General features: G+C 37.3%; 1 protein-coding gene and 1 non-coding gene across 3 annotated transcripts in view; both read right to left on the bottom strand.

Moving 5' to 3' along the window:
• Nucleotides 1–22,686, bottom strand: part of LOC149082159 (uncharacterized) — a 53,304-nt gene extending 30,618 nt beyond the window's left edge. Inside the window, exons 1-6 of one of the 2 annotated variants that reach the window (XM_089235676.1) lie at nt 22,509–22,686; nt 19,528–19,616; nt 15,252–15,354; nt 11,295–13,217; nt 1,809–1,984; nt 1,384–1,528 (exon numbers count right to left, since the gene is read on the bottom strand). In XM_089235676.1, coding sequence (XP_089091802.1) covers nt 1,384–1,528; nt 1,809–1,984; nt 11,295–13,161 — 2,188 coding nt within the window. In that variant the 5' untranslated portion in view covers nt 13,162–13,217; nt 15,252–15,354; nt 19,528–19,616; nt 22,509–22,686. Of the gene's footprint in view, nt 1–1,383; nt 1,529–1,808; nt 1,985–7,844; nt 7,928–11,294; nt 13,218–15,251; nt 15,355–19,527; nt 19,617–22,508 lie in introns of those variants that run through there. The other variant, XM_089235677.1, reaches the window with a different exon arrangement.
• TRNAS-GGA (transfer RNA serine (anticodon GGA)) lies at nt 17,722–17,795 on the bottom strand. The gene has a single exon. It is a non-coding gene; the product is annotated as a tRNA-Ser (tRNA).
• Nucleotides 22,687–22,889: the final 203 nt, after the last annotated feature.

The raw sequence follows: 22,889 nt of genomic DNA on the forward strand, positions 1-22,889 counted from the left end.
GTGTGCAGATTGTGATTGTGCCAGTACCCTCTTTGATATTCCAGCGTGCCCTAATCCTTTGGAGCATAGTAATTACATACCCCATGGGACAAAGCCTTGGGGCCCATGTCTGGCTTCACAGCAGCTTAAATTTTTGATCATTTCCGTTTCTGTTGTTCGTAGTTGCGAAGTGCTAGCATTAAAACCCTCATATTCTTCATCATTGTTCCTCACTTTACTGAGGATTAATTAGTACCATGACAGACAATATGGTTTTCTGAGAACAATCTCTAAAGAATAATAATTAAAAAAATTGATTTTTATGAGAATCACAAATCTTGATTATCCCAGGGAAAAATGGTGGAGAGAAAGCACAAAATGACGAACCAACAAAGATATTTTTTGAATTTAAATGTTATTAGATTAAATTAATTTTAAATCAGGTTTCAATTAACATAACCCATGTGCCTAAATCCTATCTATCCATTACCTCTTTTTGTGTTGTGACTTCTCTGAACAACCTGTCTTAACTCATATAATTAGTATAATTAACTTAACACTCAACTCATATAACTTAATACCTTGTCTTAAAGCTTATTGTCCAGAAAACAGAATAGAAATTGAAAAATAAATATCTTATGAAAATAAATATCTTATGAAAATAAATATCTTATGCAGGGTGTGTACGAATATTGATTGTAAAATATTTGTAAAAAAATATCAGCAAAAACAGAAAAATTAAACTGATTGTTTTATCTCAGTAAAATGGTAATTGAAGAAAATTTTTTATATGGCTCAAAATCCCAAATATAAATTAGTAACATTTTCACCAATTTTTATAATGCCAAAAGAAATTTCTCTCTAACATCTGGATGAAAACTCAATGAGAAATCAATGGCTGAAGATCTTGATTTTTGTCACTTTTGAATAAAATGATAGTTAAAAAAAAATTACAGAGGTAGTTTTAGAACAACAAAAAATTGGAAAATTCAATTATCGATATTTCAAGGAATTCCCATTCAAGTGTTATGGAATAAACAAATTTCTTTCAGTATCACAAAAAAAAGCACAAATTTTACTAATTCAGATCTTTCAATTGAGGGTGGGGACGCAGTCTGATTTTCCTCTTCCTGCTGAGACCTTTTCATACTTTATCTTACAAAAACTCAGATTTCATCCCTCTCTATTTGGACACTCTTCATAAAACACCACATATGATTTTAAATTATATAATTTGCAATTGATCCAACCTGTAATTTTTTAGCTTTTTTTTAAGTACTAAAACTAAGGTTTGATGAGAAACCTGAATTAGAATAAATAAAAAGGATCTCTAATTTAAAAACCTGTGTAAAAGTTAATTGAAATGAACTAATATGAATTTGCAAAGGGAAAAAATTATCATACCAGCTTCAGTATACCGCAATGCAGATCTGTGTTCTGGAACTTCTGGTATAGTAGGAGTATGCCATATCGAAGGTGATAGTTTACCAGGTGGAGGAGCACTAGATGGTTGTGATTCGGAATGTGTCCAGTAATACATGAGGTCCGGCTGCAAATTCAAATTGAAAAAGAAATTTAAATTTCTGTGAATAATTATGAAAATTTAGCAACTTGTTTACGTGGGAGTACAATGCGTGATAAGCATATAGCACTTGTATGTACAATATTTCAATAAATAAATAAAAGAATACAGAGGGGTGTTTGGAGGCAGTTCTGCTGCAAAATGAAAATTTGTATGCATGCTATTCTGTTGTGAAAAAATAGGGGATTTAGAGACCCTGATTAAAACAATTTATGACAATAGAATTTGTGTACTAAATCAACTGTACCCTAAACAGGTTGGCCAATGGTGCATTTTCATCTTCAATTTGGCGTAGGACACCAGCAGCCAGCAAATTTGTACAAAACTGAGCAGCCAATATCTTGAGATCCTGTTTTGATAGCAAAAATCGAAGATAATGATCATCCGGGAATGCTGAGCACAGCCAGTGAATAAGCATTTGACCTAAAATGATTGGGTGTGATTAATTAACAAGTTATATTTCCATAATATGAACATAACACAAATTTATTACACAATAAATATAATGGGGGAAGGAGGGTTGTCGTCTGATCATGGGACCAACACCATAACACAACAAAAACAGCCAAAACACCTAATTTCCTCCTGAATTTCTCAAGTCACAATACACCCATTAGTGGCTCCAATGCAGCCTGAGTGTATGGTTGCCCTGGTTGACAAAGTATTTAGTAGCAGGCCCTGGCCATCAACCAGAGCATTAGCAAATTATTATTAATGTCATGGATTCAATTTTTTCATTACAGTAACCTGAAATTTTCCACAATACACAAAGCTCAGGATAGTTTGAAACACATATCTGTAAGATCCGATTAGTCTAGAATCGAATATTAATTAGTGTATGAAAAATGTTCAAAACTCATATAAAGTGAGGGTCTATGGCAGGAATGGATAGTCTAGGGGACAGGTATGTGATACGGGGGCAGCAACAGCCCAAAGGCAGGAATCTAGTGTACCTATCGTGTAGTGTGGAAGACGGATGGAAGACTTTGGAGGGGCAGCGCCGTTTTAACGCATGGGCCCACACCGTGGGCCTCACAAAAATGAAATCCGGTTGAAGTTTTTTAGAATTTACAAGGTAGGGCCTCAGAAAAACCACTTGGCCCAGGGGGACCCATGATCATAGGCGGAGATAGACTTGGAAGTCTGGGGGGGGGCGCACGGTCATTATTGCTGGGGCGGGCGTATCTCTGCCCATGCCCATGATGCTCTTAAGACAGCCCTGGGGAACCGCAATTGGGCCGGAGGTTGTGCACTCCTGGTCTATAATCAGTCTTTGTACCGTATTCGCCGGCATGCCGGGAAATCCGAATCACAGATTATGAAAAATATTTGTCTTAAATCTCGCTTTTCTTCGCATGCCGGAACGGACCAGAACCTTACATTTGGTGTTCGAGTTTGGCGGCATGCCGGCAAATATGGAGGAATGCGGTAAATGGTTTGTAAAGGTGGTCACATCGGACCTTAGGGTTCTACAAGAAGTTGTTAATGAGTCCACGAGCGTTTCAGACTAGGCTGTGTATTTTCACTCTTAATTTCTGCTATGACTAGACGCGGATCCAGGGCAATGTGTTGAAAGGAATGACATTATTTAGGTTCGTATGACTTACTAGTTGTTACCCGCAGCTTTGCTCGCGTAGATTTGTTAATCTGAAAATTGCTTGGCGATGATTCCATCCAATAACATTTGAATCCCTCATGACCCCATTGGGTGTTGAAATTTCCCGTCTTGGCGAATCTCTATATTATAAAATATAATACTGACCGAATTTCATATTTAAAGCTTCCAAGAGTCCCCCCCCCCCACACCCCAGCGTCAAAGGTGAAGTTGACTGATCTAATGTATATATGCATACATAAATTGACATCATCATCATCATCGCGCCCTCCCGGACTTCCAAGTCTATCTCCGCCTATGGGTGTGTGGGCTAAGCAATGATTGCCGAATATAACTTTTGAACCCCCACCCCCTCCCCCTACAGTATGAATTTTGAAAAATTCCTCGTTAGTGAGTTTTCAAATTACAAAATAAAACTACTGACCAAATTTTATAAATATTGCTTTAACAGTTTCGGCTCGACATGATTTCTATGTATAACCTTTGATCCCCTTATGGGTAGAATTTGGAAACCCCTTCTCAGTGAGTCTTTACGCCATGAAATAAAACTACTGAACAAATTTCATAAATATAGCTTCAGCCGTATCCGCTCGGCGATGATGAATCAGTCAGGACATCTTATTTTATATATATATTATGTAGGTTGGATCGTGTCCCGCAAAGTATGGGACAGGCCAATTCTTCGCATATTATTCGGATTTTGGACGGGGTGATCACCCCCACCCCCTTGTATCCACACCTGGCTATGGCATAGCCCAGAGGGGATAATTGTTTGACTAGGGCATCCTCCTAAAAGTGCTGATTGAAAAACACTGGCCTATGTGTTTACATAGACAAACAATGAATGCTAAGTTTTTCTTTGTGAATATATACAGCATATATATATATGAACTAATGTAGCTTTTACTCAAATTTTTACCAGGTGTGACAGCTGCTGAGGTGAATAGGTGATTTATTACTGTGCTGCACACATATCCCCCCCCCCTACCTTCTCCGGGCCTTTTTCCTAAAGGAATGGAAAAAAAAAACCATTCATGGGAACCCATCAACCTCTACGTGCTATATATAGATAAAAGCAGGATAATTTATATACCATGAAGTCAATTATCTTGTCAGATTATAACTTATATTAGATTATTCTGAGAGTAATATCTACCACGAAAGAAGTGATGGGTAATTTAGGCCTATAATTCACCCACCCTCATATTTTATTCGTAGGTATAACTCAATTAATGCGTTGCGTTAGCCATTTTCTCGTAGACACGCGTAGATAGTTAATAAAGAAAAGGTGGAGATGCATACACACTACGTTTTTTGTGATTCCGCGATATAAGTATATTGCACCTGAAGATGACAATATTTTCACCTTCCTCCTTTATGTGAACTAGCGCGGAAAAAGACCCCGGGGCTATCACTCCGATTGCCCCTACGTAGTTACGGCTCTTCATACAGTAGAGTCCAGTTACTATGCAAGTGCAAATGCATACTTTGGCCTTTTTTAGGATTAATGCATATAAATGCATAAAATCAAAGAATTTTCAGAATAAGTGCATATTTTTGAAGGTTTAATTAAGCTCAATCACTTTTTTTTTGTGTGTAATTTTTCAAATAAATATTGCTCATAATATTCTCATACCATTGGCAGGGCTAGAACTGGGGGGGGGGGGCAACTGCCAAGGGCGGCAATTTTAGGTGGGAACAAAGAACACCGTTTGTAAAATTATCGGATTTTAAAGTTATGGGGGGCGGCAAAATGTTTGCCCCGGGCGGTAAAAATCCTAGTTACGGCTATGCCATCGGGGTTTTTTTCCGGAGGTGGGATTTAGGAAAATTAATAGAGATGTTTGTAAAATGAAACATTTTCAAAATATCAAACGTTTACTGTAAATTTTAAGTGCATATTTTGGCATTTTCAAGTGCATATTTACATATTTCGCCACTTTTTTAGTGCATATAATCCTGGCTCTAGTAATAGTACAGTCACCTATCTCTCACTCTTGACGTTTCCCCACTTCCGTAAGATGATTAATTCTTGTTTGCAAAATTTGTAAACGAAAGTTATTGTTGCAGTGATATCATACATCTTCCACAATAAAAATCAATGTCTAGCTTTTTTATCGATGCACACTGCAAGCATGTGCAGAAAATAACTTTTCTATAATTCAACTGTGAATATGGTTACTTATTTCGTACTAAATCATGCAATTAATTATAATATTCAAACAATGATTTTGCGTTATTCATTTGACGGTAATACGAACCATCAAAATGAGTGCTTCGAGTCAACGTTAACGGAGTTTTTATAATGCTCTCCAGAGAACTAAGTTGATCGCCAGAATGAAAACTTCCCATTTACTAGGTCTTTTTACCTCATCGTGCAACGGTACGGATCCAAACAGAGAGAGAGAGAGGTTATTATATCTTATCTAATACCTGCCCAAAAAAAGGAAAATATTATTATCCTATTATTCAGATGGATTGAAATGAAGTAGGATTACCATCAACTATGTGCGTCTGGCCGGAAAAAAAATCACAATTTATATAATCGCGCACTTCCGTACGATGTCATAAAGCCCACAAACTTCGTGATGAAAGTTATTCAAGATCATTTCAAGAAAAAAGAAATTGAGAATAGATTTATTTCCCAACATATCAAATCTAATGACTGAATCATAATAGAGCCTCCTTTCTTAAGATTAGTTACGAATGACTTCCTAAAACACGAATATTCTGATTTGATATCCCGAATTGAATTCACGCATATCGCCGTGAAACGTATAATGACTTTCCATTTATTTTTAAACACAGAATAAGAGCGTGTGAAAAGCTCGATATTATCCTCATTTCCTTTTCTTCACGTACTGACAGTCAAAACTAGCATTACAAATTCTTTCTTTTTAAAAAAAACTTCCAATACAAAATTTTAGAACTGCAGATTTATTACGCAGATATTTCTGAGATTTATCAATACTAATTGGAGATGTAGGCCTTCTCCTCCAAACCAATACCTTATTATAGAAAATCATGTATTATCAATGTAGTCACTGCACAGACTAAAAATATAATACGGTATTAATTATGTTTCAAATCTACGAAACGGTCGTGAATAGTCAAAGACCATCATAAGGAGAAGGAAAAATTGAACAAAATCGTCTTTTTTTCATCCCCTCTCAGCAATAGTCTGTTGTTCTCTAATCTAATCCTACCGATGACATGTTCGATTTCGACACGTGCACAGCATACATTTGAAAAATAATGGTAACAATGTAGCAGAATCTTTTAATTTTAGAAGATTTAGAACCTCTCTTCTAGATATTTCATCATAGCTTGATTAAAATATTGCACTGGTGATGCATGACACTTCATTACTTAACAAGTTGTGTATAGACCGGTTTTTTTTAAAGAAAAGCTCACTCATCACGCCGACAGCGTATGACGGTACGAGTATAAAAACACGAGTTAACTCGTGTTCGGTGGAACAATGTGTTAATCTGCGAGTAATGTTTATATGCAACGACTGAGAGGTTAACCTTTCGCCGGCCGAATTTAGAACTGAATTAATTTTCATAATTTTTTCCCTTTTAGTTTTCCTTCTGAGAGATCCTTCAGTTTAGACATAGCAACCAAAAATTGCATGAGAAAAATTTCCTGTATGTGTGTATGTGTTTTCTGGACTTGACTATGTCCATGGAAAAAACATTAAAATTAAAAGCAAAAAAAATTTAATTCCTTCTTATAAAATAGGTGATTGAAAAATTAAAATTATGACGTGTGCTGAAGTGAATGAAATTTTTATTTGTAAATAAAGTGTGGAATTTTCAGGAGGAAAAAAATCAATGAATCAAATTTCATGAACGAATAATGTTTTTTCTAATTAATAAAATCGGTTCCCAATCGGGAATATTGCAGTTAAAATGTTAATTATAGTGCTAATTTTAATCCATCGAACTGATATAATCTGCCTTTTTTTTTTCTTCGCTGCGAATGAGAGTATCGAGAAGACTTTTGGTACTAAGCATAGGGTCAACTTAAGAGTGTCACGGGCTCCCGGGAGAAGCGATTCTTCTGAGGACCCTCACCTGGCTAGCAATGCCTGCCTACCAATTTGCATGCTTGCTCTCGAAATTTTCAATCCTATCATTTTCATGAGGCATTCGGGACATACGTTAATACTGACTGACTATGCGTCCCGACCTCTATAAACAATGGGATTACAGATATCTACCATCAATGTGACAATACGGACGGAGAATTCTTTCAGGACCGGAGCCAGAGGAGTGCAGAGTGCAGAAGGACAACTGCCCCTGGTGGAAAAATTTATGGGCGGCAATTTCAGGTGGGAACAAAGAACACCGTTACAAAATTATCGAATTTTGAAGTTGTGGGGGCGGCAAAAATCCTAGTTACGACTCTGGATTCTTTATACATTTGTTAATCTTTATTGTAATGATCTTTATTACAATTTCAATTTAAGAGCTACCCTCTTGATACCAAGCGCGCAAGCAATTCCCTACAAGTCTCTTTCTAAGTGAAATAATTAGAAGACTCTGTCATCATTCTACATCAATGCACAAGATGACTTCATAAAAATTTTTTTTGAAAGGAAAAAAAATATTCCCCCTATTTTTTTCGGACAAACGGGGAAATCGGACAGCTGATAAAACTCACCTTTCTTCAGAACCATGATATCTATCGCATATATATTCAGAGCAAGCAAAAAAGCATGTCAGATAGATCATAACCGATCATTAACAAAAGAAAACAATCAGATAATATTGAGATCTTTTTCCCGTAATAAGAAGTAACTAACTGACTATCGGTGTTTCGGAACAAGCAGCCTATGATTCAGACAATGCGAAGGAGAACCAGTCATAAAAACGGCACGCACAGAGACAGAAAAACGTAGATATAATACACTATTATATACATGCATACATAGAGAGAAACCCCCCAGCCCGTCCAATTTCCCTCTCAAAAGAGCACACGTACAACATCGACCCACGTGCTTTTTTTTCATATCTGGTTTCCACAGGGTGAGTGAGTGGGTGCGGCTGCCGCAGAATACAAATGACGTAAAAAAATTGAGCAGGGAAATGAGAAAAGAAAAGATGCCCGTTTTGCAAAACAGGAAAAATTCTCGACCTTAATGATAATTAGGCGACGGCGTAAACACGCGTATATATACAAGCACACCTTCCGAGCCGGAAACGACAGAATATCATTGGCTGTCAACTGCAATTAAAAGGAGTCAAGTTATGCGCGAATGCAATTAATGGACGAGCCCACACGCGAACGTTCGCGCGTATAGACCACGTTACCTAGTTAAAGGGACATTGCGGCAGTTCGACTTTTAGTAATGGGCAAAAATAGCTTTCTGCGAATGAGGCCGCTCGTAAGTCACCACTGCTAGATGCACGAGGGTAACAAGCTTGGGGGAAAGATGCATTATGTAGATTGCTCATCGATCGATATGCCTAAAAAAATCATGAGCAAAACGAGGGGCAATAACTTTGATGATCTTTTTAGCGATACATCTGACGGGTGATGATTGCCCTTGTAATATCAAACAGAATTCGCCGTCCTCGTGGATTCTAAATACTGCACTTCATTCAAGAATCCCACGAATAGTTTTTTTATACATCACACAAATAAAAAATAATCTTACTGTTAACATTCGTAAGTTCCAGTTATACGGTTTTCGCATATATACAATGCATTTTTAAATCATATAAGCAAAAAATTCTCTTCCTCACTATTTTATCACGTGGATTGTGGAAAAATTAACGGACTGTGTGTGTGGCGGAGCTGGGCTGGAAGAGTTCTCGGTAACGGGAAAGTCCGGTGGCAGAGTTCTGGAGTTCATGTGATTATACAACATAATGAGTAGGCTACAAGTGACGAAGTTAAAATTGAATTTAAGACAATTTCGAGCGAAGTATAAAAAAATATCGTTTTAGCGATTTCAAAATCTCAAAAATATTATTGTAGAGGGATTTATCGTGGTAGAGGATATCGTTGTAACATCAAACTATAGACAATTCCAAACATGGTTTAAAAAAATATCGTTGTAGAGGGATTTATCGTTATATCGAGTATCGTTGTAGCGAGGGTCCATTGTACATTAATCCCAGTCCGTGTAGCCGTATCCGCTCCACCCCCTCCTGTGAAAGGACGATGATTGCGCTCTTCAGAATGTGCGCCTCAAAAAATAGAAATTTTGCAAATACTAATTTTTCGTGTGTTTCAATTTTTTTTAACGGAATTTAACATAAAATACGGTATTAATTTAATAAAATTAGTGATTACTAATTTGAAGTTGATTAAAAGTTAGTAATTAAAAAAATTAGTTATTAAATATCGAAATGACGTTTCCATCCGGGAAAGTGCAGCCCTACATATATTGTGAGGTCACCACAAGAACGATTGCTGAATAATTTTTAAAAACCCCGCATGTATAGTCTTCGAACTGCTGTGAACCTGATGAAATTATTTTCGGAACTGAATCATCTTGTGGTTTTGAATAACAAATATAAAAACCGGCTATGAATCGGAAGGTATTTTGGAGTTGCTATGTAGCCTAACATCCATTTTATGCGTGTATATGTGCTGTTCCATGCATTCCATATGTGGAACGAGTTCGTAATATTGGAATGGAAGTGGTCTAGGACTGGGGCGAATGTTTTGGAAGAAACACGCTCGTATCTATACTATAAAACAATGGTTCTCAAAGTGTGAGTCGCGGCCTTTAGAGACGTCAGTAACATATGTCAGAAATTTTGAGAGCAAATCGGCCAGCATACAACAAAATTGTGCGCTCCGGTAGACTTGACCTGGCTACTTCAAGCAATATGAGGGTAGTACTTTTGTATAATAGTCTGTGTTCGCCAATATGCATCTAGATAAGTGATTCATGCATAAAAATTCACTCCAAATTTCAGTGGGGAATGAAAATATTCCTTTAAATTTTTTATAATTTTTTGGGGATAATTTATTTCTGTTTTTCATTTTAAAAAAAAAAAAAAAAACTCTTTTTACAAAACTACTCTTTCAAATTCTGGAGAGGAATGAAATTACTCTTCGAAATAATTTTTTTTCGATAGCACTGATCTGTGTGTAATCCGGTAATCAAGGCTAAAGCACTGGCTGGTGACTTCAGGTTTGCTGTGTAGTGACTAGAAACTACATCTAGTTGCGAGACGTCTGAGAAGAATGAGATAGGACCTGCCATCTTGAACCTGTTGTTAGCACGCACCATCATGCTCCCCGAAGCACCAAGAGTGCTTAATGGTCGCGTCCTACTTCGTACTCGCAAGAACTCGTATTTCGTAAATTGCATTCAAGAATTAAAATTGCGCAGATTTCAGGCATACGTATGTCAAAGTTGCCGTATGGGTGCTCTTCGTTTGATGGCAGTGCTCGCGACTCAAGAAAGGTTGCAGACCCCTTACCTAAAAAATCCTTATCTTGGATCGGCTCTCTGCTTGTGCTGACTATCGACTCGAAATCTGGCACCCGTCTCAAATCGCTAGTTACGTAATGCCAGAATTGCAGAGTAAGCCTTTGATCGGAAGGAGCATTATGAACCTCTTACCATATACTTACATATATAATGAATTTATATATAATATTTTTCTTCTGGAGACGACACCCAATGTGTGTCGAAAGGCACTAGGAGTTATGTATTTTCCGTGCATAACGAATTTATCCTGGAAATAATTCCCGAAGAATTTCAAGGGTAAAACTTGCTGTAGTAACTTTGACAGGACTTTATTAGGTGTTGCAACTGACAGGTTTAAGAAAAGCCGATATTAGACAAGAAATGGTGCAGAAAGAAGCGGATACAGACTTCGGGGAAAGGGGAACATTGAAAATACGGATAGTGAACGGAGAGGCGAACATGTCCACCTCCTCTCCCTACCAATAATAGTTTTTTGACTGAGCGGGGAGGGGTGATCATCCACCTATGATATGGGAGAAGTTATCCTACAATTCACCACTAAAGGAAGATGGATTGCTTCGTCTCGTAACGTGTATCGAAAAATACACCGGTTATTAAATGTAGAAAAAATTAAAATTTAATTATAATTGAAAGCACGCAGATCAAGAACATTCACTCACCTTCGAATTTCTCGTAGAGGCTGAAGTCTAGTTTTTCGGGAACAAATTTCGGCCTGTTCACTTTGGAATCTATGGTGGCCTTGTCCAGGGTGAGAGATGCCACTTTACGGAGAACATTACCATCGAGAGGCGGGACATCACCGTACGATGAATGACGCCTCGGCGAAGCTTGTGGCTGATGGTCACTGCTACTGTATAGTGCTGAAGGCCTATGAGCAGATGGTGGTTCTTCGGTCGCCAGGTCCTGCTTGCTGATGGACGAAGGTCCGTTAAATTTGTGCGGTGGGAGGACAACTTTCCTGTGGTGTGTTACCGTAAAAGGCAGAGTGGCTGTGCCGGACATCCCTGCGTCCAAGGATCCCCTGTGTCTGTTGAAGGCGAAATCTCCGCTGAGGGAACCGTTGACGTCTTGGCGAACGATAGTCGTAGAGCTTGAACATTGATCACCCCTCAAAGTTCCGCTGAACGATGCGGTTTCGACAACGTCATTCTGTGAAACGAACCGGGAATCGTAGGGCACACCTGGAAATCCAGAATGATACACAGATTCGAGGAGAGTGTCCGGTGTACCTGGACACGATTGCGTCGACGATGGCGGGCCTCGACCTCGCACCATCCCCAACGGGTCCCTCTTGATGTCTTCACAGAAGACGGTTATGTCACTAAGGCTTCCGGGCGAGGTGTCCTTTAGCGTTGTCACTCCGTCATCAAGTATTTGCGAATCGATCAGAGAATCTCCGTCTCCGGCCGTGATTTCGTCCGGCGTCGGCAAGTGACTATGAGTGTCAACATACACTGAGCTCGAAAGCGAACTCTCCGGACTTGGAGTGGATTCCGGAACATTATCCGATGCCATGACGGACAACTGCTGCCCGTTGTTGGCACCATTGCTATAGTCCAAATGCTCCGGTTTAGACAATAGCTGTCCCGGTGGATCTGGGGCACTCTTCAGATACTTCTTTCCGGCTTGCTTCTTCCCATCACCTTTCCCAAATTTGAATTTCATTCCCGGACTTCCTTTGGCTTCCGGCTTTGAGTCTTTACCAGACCCATCCCCGGAGCGGCCTTTATTTTTCTTATCACTCGGCTGGCTTCCCAAATTGCCCATTTCTTCTATCCGCTCTTCGTTTAATTGCTTGGTGTCATCAACCACCGCAACATCATCAACAAGAGATTCTCTCGACCCGTTTGCTCCTTGTGCACCGATTACATCTAGCGGACAGCCGCCGCTGTTTGATTCGCAAGAAAAGCTTGTAGCGCTTCCGTAAATATTTTGCCCACCCTCATGTCTATTTTGCCGGCGACCGCTCGGATTTACACGAGAAAGGGGCTCGCCCGATTCACGGCAATCGATATTGCAGTCCGAGCGCGTTCCACTGCAGTTGTCAGGGGAGGAGCAAGTATTAGTAGTGCCTGGGTCGCGGGAATTTCCGTCCTCAGTAGGGGTGGAAGGAAGCACGCCGCGGACGATTCCCGGACAGGCGTGCCGTCCGGACTTGTCCACAGATGTCAGGGAATCCCGAATTCCGGATCCCGTTTCGGGAGAATCCGGGAAAAGCAGCGGCCGAGTCACCCCGTTTCCGGGAGCGTAGTTAGTCGTGGTACCCCCACAATCCGCTTGTTTGGACTTTTCCCACGTGTTCGTCGAATGGGGATCCGATCCCGTATCGATCGTTCTCCAGTCGGGCATAATACTACATGAGAGGGGCGAACCGCGAGCTCGGAAGGCTTCGATCTCTTCCGCGAGGAGGTCGAAAGGCTCGGATCGCCAGAACTGCCATTCGTTGAACGCTTGGTAAGCCGCTGCTGCGAAACAGTGGACATCCTTGAGCGGCGAGAGGCTGGAATCACTCTCGCTGTTGTCCATCCTTCCGGACCGTTAGCCATCCATATCACCGGTCTTTCGTACTGGATGATGTTGGACTAAAGAGGAAAATATTCGGAGAAAAGAAAGTTCATTGGCAACACCAATAAAAGAAATATATATATTTTCTGCAGGAAACATTCCAAGTCACGTTGAAAGAGCATCACAAGCGAAACAGAGCGACATGGTCAAGCAGAACTCGACCATACATCATTAATAAGGTATGTGTTAGACTGAATAACCATTTTTTTTTTTTTGCAATAAAATATTATATGATGTAGATATTTTATAACTACAAAATAATTAAGTTATTAATTACTTAATTTTTTTATCTGTGTATAATATTATCGTGTGTATATTTTTTTCATGTATCATCACTGTTGATGTTAAATTTATGACCAATAAATGAGTTAAATGATGAAATCTCTTGTAAACTAAGTTGAAAAATGAGGGTTGTAAATTTTAAAAATTAGGCACATTTTTACACATTGCATTGACTACACCCATTGATATTTAACTGAAATTTTCTAGAAAACCATTTTACTACAGGAATGTTTTGCTTTTAGAAAGCTTGTTTTTCAAGCCAATCTCTTTCTTTCCTTAGATATTATGCATAAAAATATGAATAGAATGAATGCATAGAGACGACTTAGAATGAAAACCTTGTACATAAATTTTTTTTTCCTGAAAATTACTTTTTGACAGTTTAAGATTAAAACCTCACATATTACAGCTATTAATTAAAAATAATCAGAACTGATCTGCTCTCTATGAGAAAAAAGGAACCATGTATGTCAATTGTTCAACTTAAGTGGCAAGAACTTGTATTTTTGATTAGTTTTGATATTGTTAAGGCGCTATAACCAAGTCACAATTTTTTTTTTTTTTTTTTTTTTTGTTCTTCATGGAATATACAAAGGTTTTCATTTTAAGCCATTGATAGGTAAGAAAGTCAGACATGCAATTAATTCATGAATGTTTTGATAAAATAAGGCAGAATCTTGAGCATACGAAAAAGTAAATAATCCTTTCACAGAAGGATCAAACATATACCCACAGCAGTGAAATTCATATAGATAAAACTGAATGTAAATTTAAAATTGCGATTTAACTACTTAATCAATTATATTCCAAATATTGTTTTCCATCCAATGCCTTTTTATTTTAGAAATTAAGGAAAAAGAAAACAGTCTGAAAAAATACTTATTTAGCCGAAATTCAAATATTCTAGATGGGTTTGAAGAGAAATATTGGTAAGTCTTGTCTCTTTTGCCTTGTTTGTCTTGATATATCGATTTTCTCAGCATGATTGATATGTTAATTTTATGATATAATTGTATGAAATTAATTTCATGTAGTAAATAACTCATATTTATATCCCTGTAAATAAATACCCTCATTAAACTCATAAGAGTTGTATTCTTTCTTTGTTAAAACACTACAGGATCACCTGCCAGTTCTAGATGCTGGAGTACACAGCTCTGGGACAATATACAGATATAAAAATTATAACCACACAAGATGGACAAAACATATCTAAAATTCATTCAAATTTAATGAATAATTTAAGTCGCATAAGAGATCTGAAATTTTATCATGTATCAGAGTCAATCTTTAGCACGTGAAGAAATCATAGGCAGAGATAAACTTGAAAGTCTGGGGGAACGATGATGATGACGTCAATTCATATATATGCAAAAACATTAGATCAGTCGCCTTTACATTTGATGGTGAGGGGGGGGGGGGCATTGCTCCCCTCTCTGCCAATGGAAGAAATAGATAAATAGATTGCTAGTAAAGGTCATGATCGCATAGGAACTTGCAACATAGCTAATACTCTGCCTTAACATCAGGGCCATAAGTATGATTTTTTGTCATGAAGGGCAAACTGTAAGCATACATAGAAATATTTCAATATAAATTTTGCTTTTGTCATTTTATATCAACCATTTAATTTGTCAAATTTTTAATTTTCTCATCTCCTTTCTCTTCTTTTCCATCAACAACAAATTTAAAAATTACTATAACGTGAAACCTAGGTATTAACATGTGCCTAAAAGAAAACACAGTTTTAACGCTTAAATTACACTTACTGTTGTTCAGTGTAGCTTTGGAGAAAAAACTGTTTGCGGTTCATCAGAGAAACATTCAGTATTCCCAGCGGTCCATTATAAATAATCACAGCCAGATCACATACTAATAAAAAAGTATGGAAGGCACAAAATAAATATAAGATAATCAAAAATTTTATGCTAATTTTTGGCTTGGAAAACTATATTGTCTAAGAAAATTAAAAACTCTACAAACAATTATGTATCATTTTATTTTTTTTAAGGACGCCTATCAGATATAAGTGAAAAAAATCTTATACTATGTATACAGGATGAATTTCAACTAATCTGCCAAACAAAAATGGGTAATTAACAAACTTAAGTGGATCCTAAAACAACATAGCAATTCTGTCCTATCTCAAACAATTTTTGAGTTATGATGGATAGAAGGAAAATGCATCAAATCCGAAAAAAAAAATGAATTTGTGAATTCCTGAAAGACATAAATGCAAATTAAGTGCATATTTAGAAAGAGCAGAAAAAGAGCAGCCGTCGGGCAGTCCAGTGGTTAGGGAACTAGCTTCTGATTGTGCAGGTCAGGGTTTGAATCCCGGTTCGGGCATGGATTCTACTAACACACTAACAAATTTCCTAGATAGATCGTAAAGATCTCTTGGGAATACGTGGTGATCACGTTATCTTTAAAAAAAATCCCTTTAAGGAACACCATTTTCATTAGAATATCTGGATTTAATGATGAGCTAAACAGCACTGAGAGATTGGCAAAGTGCAAAATCAAATTGTCGCCAAAACCTGTAACTGCCAATTCTGAATGTCTACTTCGATGAATGCGATTTCAGTGATAACAAAGGTTAAATTTTTTCTGAACACCGATATGATTTATTGCTGGCTCTTTTAGAAGCTGGCAGAATGAAAAAGTTTGCAGTAAATTTGACAGATTGCAGCTAGAAGGGTGTTCATAAAATTGGTGGTTACAGATCTTCGCGACAATTCCATTTTGCACTTTGCCAATCTTTCAGCGCATTTGTAACTCTCCTTTAAATCCAAATATTCTGATGGAAATGGTGTCACCTTATACCATTTTTTCTGCTCTTTTTTTTTTAATATGTGCTCAGTTTTTGCATGCAAGTCTTTCAGGTACTTCACAAATTTAGTTTTTTTTTTCAGATTTGAAGTACAGTCGAATCCCGTTATAACGAACTCCAAGAGACCGACGAAATAACTTCGTTAAAACGAAATTTCGTTATAAAGGAATTCCAGGTCTTTGCATTGTTCCTATGCAAACTTATCTGGGGGATTAGAAAAGTATTCGTTATCGTTACAACGAGATTTTCGCTATAAGGGTATTCATTAAAACGGGATTCGACTGTATTTCTCTTCTAACCACCATAACTGGAAAAAACTAAGAGATGGGACAGAGTTGCTATGGTGTTTTATGATCCACTTAAGCTTGTCTATTACCCCCCCCCCCTTTCGTTCGTCAGATTGGCTTTATATAGGGTGAATTTCACTCAAAAGTTAATAAAATGCATAAAGAAAACCTTACAGTTCATAATGTGAAAAATATGTAAATCAAATGTTCGTAAGAATAAATGAACGCCAGAACTTTGCCACTGAACTTATCCCGTTTCCAAGATCTCTTCTGGCCCAGCTTCATGGCAGAGTCCGGAACACTTTATTTTGTCAAGGAAACAGTTATTTTCCGGATATTATGCTGAGGTGAGCTCGGAAAGAAAAGTCATCACGTCTCCGCCAGGACTCGAACCCAGGCCCTGTTGCATACCGGGCAAGCACGCTACCATCTACACCACTGGAGACACATGAATCTGCCTTCCTAATTTCATGCACTGTGTCGTGAGGCGCTGAAGTAGAGGCATTAGTAGCCTCTCTTAACTTCAGGAAATGGCCCCCGGGTGGGACGGTTTAGAGAGATATAGATGGCTTTTTTCTCAGCCAGGGATATCAAGGAAACAGTTATTTCCCGGATATTATGCCGAGGTGAGCTCGAAAAGAAAAGTCATCACGTCTCTGCCGGGACTCGAACCCAGGCCCTCTTGCATACTGGGCAAGCATGCTACCATCTACACCACTGGAAACACATGAATCTGCCTTCCTAATTTCACGCACTGTGTCGTGAGGCGCTGAAGTATGCGCCCGGTATGCAAGAGGGCCTGGGTTCGAGTCCCGGCGGAGACGTGATGACTTTTCTTTCTGAGCTCACCTCAGCATAATATCCGGAAAATAACTGTTTCCTTGATATCTCTGTCTGAGAAAAAAGCCATCTATATCTCTCTAAACTGTCCCACCCGGGGGCCATTTCCTGAAGTTAAGAGAGGCTACTAATGCCTCTACTTCAGCGCCTCACGACACAGTGCATGAAATTAGGAAGGCAGATTCATGTGTCTCCAGTGGTGTAGATGGTAGCATGCTTACGAAGGTTTTAACAACTGGATGTTGTGAAGATATATTTTGGAAAGAGAGAAAATTCAACTGCCCCTGCGGGGAATCGAACCCACGTCCTTTCACTTTCCAGGTGAATGCCCTAGACCACTAGACTACAGAGGCACCGAATCTCTCAATCTTTCCTTGGAGCTCGTGTACACTGAAAGGGACCGTACATAGGACAAGTCTAAGTCGCCATCTGGTGGCAGCGTCAGCAGTTGTGAGCTTGGCCTGAGTCTGGTCCGGCCGTCCATGTACGGTCCCTTTCAGTGTACACGAGCTCCAAGGAAAGATTGAGGATTGAGAGATTCGGTGCCTCTGCAGTCTAGTGGTCTAGGGCGTTCACCCGGAAAGTGAAAGGACGTGGGTTCGATTCCCCACAGGGGCAGTTGAATTTTCTCTCTTTCCAAAATATATCTTCGCAACATCCAGTTGTAAAAAACCTTCGTATGATAGCGGAGAGTGACGTCATCCTTAGTAGCATGCTTGCCCGGTATGCAAGAGGGCCTGGGTTCGAGTCCCGGCGGAGACGTGATGACTTTTCTTTCCGAGCTCACCTCAGCATAATATCCGGAAAATAACTGTTTCCTTGATATCTCTGGCTGAGAAAAAAGCCATCTATATAACTTTATTTTGTGTCAAAAAAAAAAAACATACAAAATTTTTGCAACATATTTCCTCTGGACAATTGGGTACTGTCCTGATTAAAAAATTTTGTGATGATTACAGATGAGATGGGGTCGGGAATTGGAAAAAAAGTTTCTGGGTTTTGTTAACGGATGAATGTACACGTATTAGGATGGAGGTATATTTTAAAAGCAGTTGGAGGGGGTCCCATGTCATCTCATCTGTTATCTTACACTTGTCATATTATATACACAGGATACAAAAAAAAAAAAACGAAATGAGAGAATCTTATTGTGAAATATAAATATAGGCTGTAATTTTTTTTTTTAATATGTATTTACAGATATACATATTCACAACAAATGATGAAATAAGTGGAAAAAACGGGAAACTATTTTTTTCCTCAAAAAGAGGAACAAAGAATACATATTTAATATTTATATTATTATAATATTATTATATATATTAATATTATTATATATATTAATATTATTATATATATTAATATTATTATATATATTAATATTATTATATATATTAATATTATTATTATTAATCATGATTATTTGGTGAAAACTAAAAAATTTTCACCTTAAAATGTTAGCATTTAATGATGCAGATGCCAGAATCTGAATCAATATCACACATAGGATAACAATTTGTTTTCCCACTTACATACTTAGCAAATTGAATGAAAAATATTTAAAATGTATCGGTAATACAGAGAATCTCTATAGAACGGTTTTTAAGGAACCAGAGAAAATTATCATTACCCAAGGATTTATCATTATAAGACAGCATCTGATTTTATATATATTATCACAATGGAAAATTTTCCAGGCAAAAGAGAGTAATATCTTTATATATGTCAAAGCCCAAAATTGACCAGTTTGCCCAGCTGACATGGCCAATGCCCGAAATTCAGGGTTTCACTGGCCCCTATATATTGATCCCTATGATTCAGGGGTCATCATCAGTTGGCATATTTTTTTTGTGGTAATTATGGTCATTTATGAATGAATACTGATATCTTAGTGATCTATATATAGGGACAGACATATAGGCTGAAGTAAAAGCCTGAAATTCAGACATTGGCCAGATCAACTGGCCAACTTCAGACTTTGGCAGGAACATATAACAAGACTATTGTTTATGGAAGTTTCACTTTATTACAGATCCTGTCAGCAGACAGTGACTGAAGAATGAAAAAAAAAAGAAATATACGTACATATTATTAACTGACCGAATACTTTTCAGAGTGCCATCAATGCATTTGGTGCGGATAATTGAGTATCATCTGGATGGACATAGATAAACCTATACATTGAGATAAAAAAACATTATATAATTCAATGCATCTTTATGTAAAGCATGATGTGACCATATTAAGGGAAATATTTAAAGAAAATCATGTAATATAAATGTTAAAAATGTGACATACATAATCAAATTGCCGCCTATCAGTCCAGTGGTTAGGGAACTAGCTTCTCACTGTGCAGGTCTAGGTTTTGAATCCCGGTTCGGGCATGGATGTCTACTAACACTAACAAATTCCCTGAACGGATCGTGCTGATCCCTTGGGAATACGTGAAGACCACGTTATTATAAAAAATCCTATAATGCAAATAATATGAACAGAATGTCCTGTAAATTGGCCTCATTAATTTTCTGCACATATGATCTCAGGGCTGTAACTAGATACTTTGTCACTCAGGGCAAACAGACATTTTGGTGCCCCTTACCATATAGAAGCAGTTAAAGGGTGAATTTGGCTCTCCTGCTAGTCCAGCGCCTGAGGCACGCAGATCCACCCAATCCTCCTCCTAGTTGCAACCCTGTATGATCCATAATAGCTGAATAAATCCATAAATAATCACCACTAAACAACAAATTTTAACAAAGTTTCTACATTCAAAACAAAAATAGTCATTTCTTATGCAGTTGGATGTGCTGAACATGTATTTGACCATTAAAAAAACTGGATTGGCTATGGCTTTTCCCTGAAATTGCATATATAATATGCATATCATCGACGCCACGCCAAAACCATGAAAGTGCAAAAAAGTTACTTTTGAAAATAGCACATTTGCAGGTTAGATATCTAAAAAATCAGGATTTCAATGTTGAATATAAAGGTTGAGATTCGACCTTTAGATTTTTCCTTTCCCCGACATTGAAATCCTGATTTTTTAGATATAATCTAACCTTTAAATGTGCTATTCTCAAAAGTAACTTTTTGCACTTTTTTTATACCGATGATACAATAACACATTGAAACATAATACAAGTATATTAGAAACATAATAAATATAAGAAAAATATGTGAATACACAGAAACTTTTCCAATATATGAAGGCACAACATTAATATGCATAAAAACACAATACAAAATCTATATAAATGCAAATGTATTTTAACATAATAGTTCATTTATCGTGTCTGACACATAATTTTTTTTGCATTTCACTTGTACTGAACATTAAAACCACCTCTTACAATTAATTGTCCAACAGTAGTCAACCAGCATCCAAGTTAATCATTTTCTTTATTTCTATGATCCTTACCACTTTTTCACCACACAATAACGCTCATAAAGCACTCTTTAACTGTTAGCATGATAACATGTCAAACACAAAAGCCAATAAAATTATGATGGTGATATTCACGTTCAGCAAGTCAAAATCATTAAGTATATTTTCATGTTGGATGCAATTTCATTGTTTTCCATTGCAATCAACAATCAGTGTCAATTTTGGGAATTCAACTTTTTTTATAATGAACATTCGATCACACACACTCTGGAAATAAAAAGTTTTACACGCAAAAATTAGAACCAACTTAATTTTTGTGATTCACATTACTGAACCATTCAGGAAATCAATGAAACTATCTACACATTGCACTGATGGCCAACAATAAGCATTAGTGGTAATTTTGATGTCTGATTATTGAAGGTTATTATTAGCAAGCTTTTTAATATTGAAATCATCAATGAAAAAATTTATTGAAAAAACGAATTACTCAAAAAATTATACAGGTCTGACATAATTTCTTCTATTGCTTTTGCATAGACTACGAATGCCTCAGAACCAAATGAGAAAACTACAGGTCTATAATGTTCACTCATGGAAATCATGGTTGACCTATTAGAAAAAATATTTAGGTGCCAGCCAAATTTTTCAGGAGTCAAGAAAGGTTTTTGCTCAAGAAATATGGTCCTAAATTACGTTTTTCTCAACTCTTCCAGGAACTTAATAACTTCGTCCCATGTTGAAAAAGTTAATGTAAGGAAATCATAAAATTCTGTGTCATTCTTAGACTCGGATTCAGCAATCACGCATAGAAAATTTTAGGTGCCAATACCAATTTTCTATTCACCATGGAACCTAAGATTTGTCAGGTCCTGATGTAAGTAATGAGTCTAACTTTGAAAAAAAAAACCAATTACATTAATCAGATCAAACAAACAAATCATTCACATAAAATATGCATCACTTTATTCAAGACTGTAATCTGTATGTAAATGATTCAAAAATATATTTGCCATTGAAATGCTCTGGCTACATGAATAAAGTAAGAGAGGATTTGATTTTAAGTTATTATTTGATTAATCCAGGGTTTCCTACCAATGTGTGCATGCTAACTTTCAAAATTTTTAATCGGATCTTTTTCATGAGGCCCTCTCTGCAGTTGAGGAGCCCGGCCATGCCCAGGTAGGCCAATGCATTAAGACAGCATTGCTTATACGGATTCTAATAGTTCTACGAAATCCTAAAAGTACTAAAGTACTCTTTTTTTCCTGCCATATTTAACTTGAAAGCCCTCATTTCTCTAATTTTTTTTACAGCTCTTTGTGGTCCCATTTAGCCACCTGTGATGAATTCCATGGCTCCTCTCATAATATCCCATGATGAGGGGGGGGGGGCAGATAGAGAACCACTGGGTTAATTAATACTGAATCATTGTAATGAAATCTTATTATTTTTGCCTATTTCACTTCAATATTAGATGTTACAAACTCTTCACCAAAATTATGATTTCAGTTCAGGGAAAAAACATGTACTTTCATGTAATCCACATAGCATGCAAAAAACATAAAAAAAGGTAACTATAAACACATGCACATGAAAAATCGTGAGTTTTTTCCCCCTCCTTCAACATTATCCGATGAGATATAAAATGCAATCAACAAAAACGTTTGATTCTTACGATTTTTTCCGAGCATATAATCCGGCATCTTTTCATTGTCAATTTAATGTACGGGAGCGAGACTGGCGATAATAATGGAATATACATTATAATTTCAAGGTCCATGACATCTCCGCAAAAAACCGGATATTTGTTTTCAAACACGCCTCTCACCTTGCTGTGCTGCATTATTGTACCCGTTTTGATTCGCTCGTGTCGCCATCTATTATTCAGATTTTGTAACAATGACAAAAATTATTAGCAATCTCTCCTTTCCTCCACCGCTTTTCAAGATTTGTTACAAAAAAAAAAAAAAAAGAGAAGAAAATACGGTTGCAATTTTTTTTTAAATTCCCGAATAAATTCTTCAAGCTAAATGTTTCCGATCCCACACAACGCACA

This window comes from Pholcus phalangioides, unplaced genomic scaffold (genome assembly GCF_987345545.1).
Source record: "Pholcus phalangioides strain wild (caught in Gottingen) unplaced genomic scaffold, Ppha-v1.0 ptg000009l_1, whole genome shotgun sequence".
Taxonomy (NCBI): Eukaryota; Metazoa; Arthropoda; class Arachnida; order Araneae; family Pholcidae; genus Pholcus; species Pholcus phalangioides.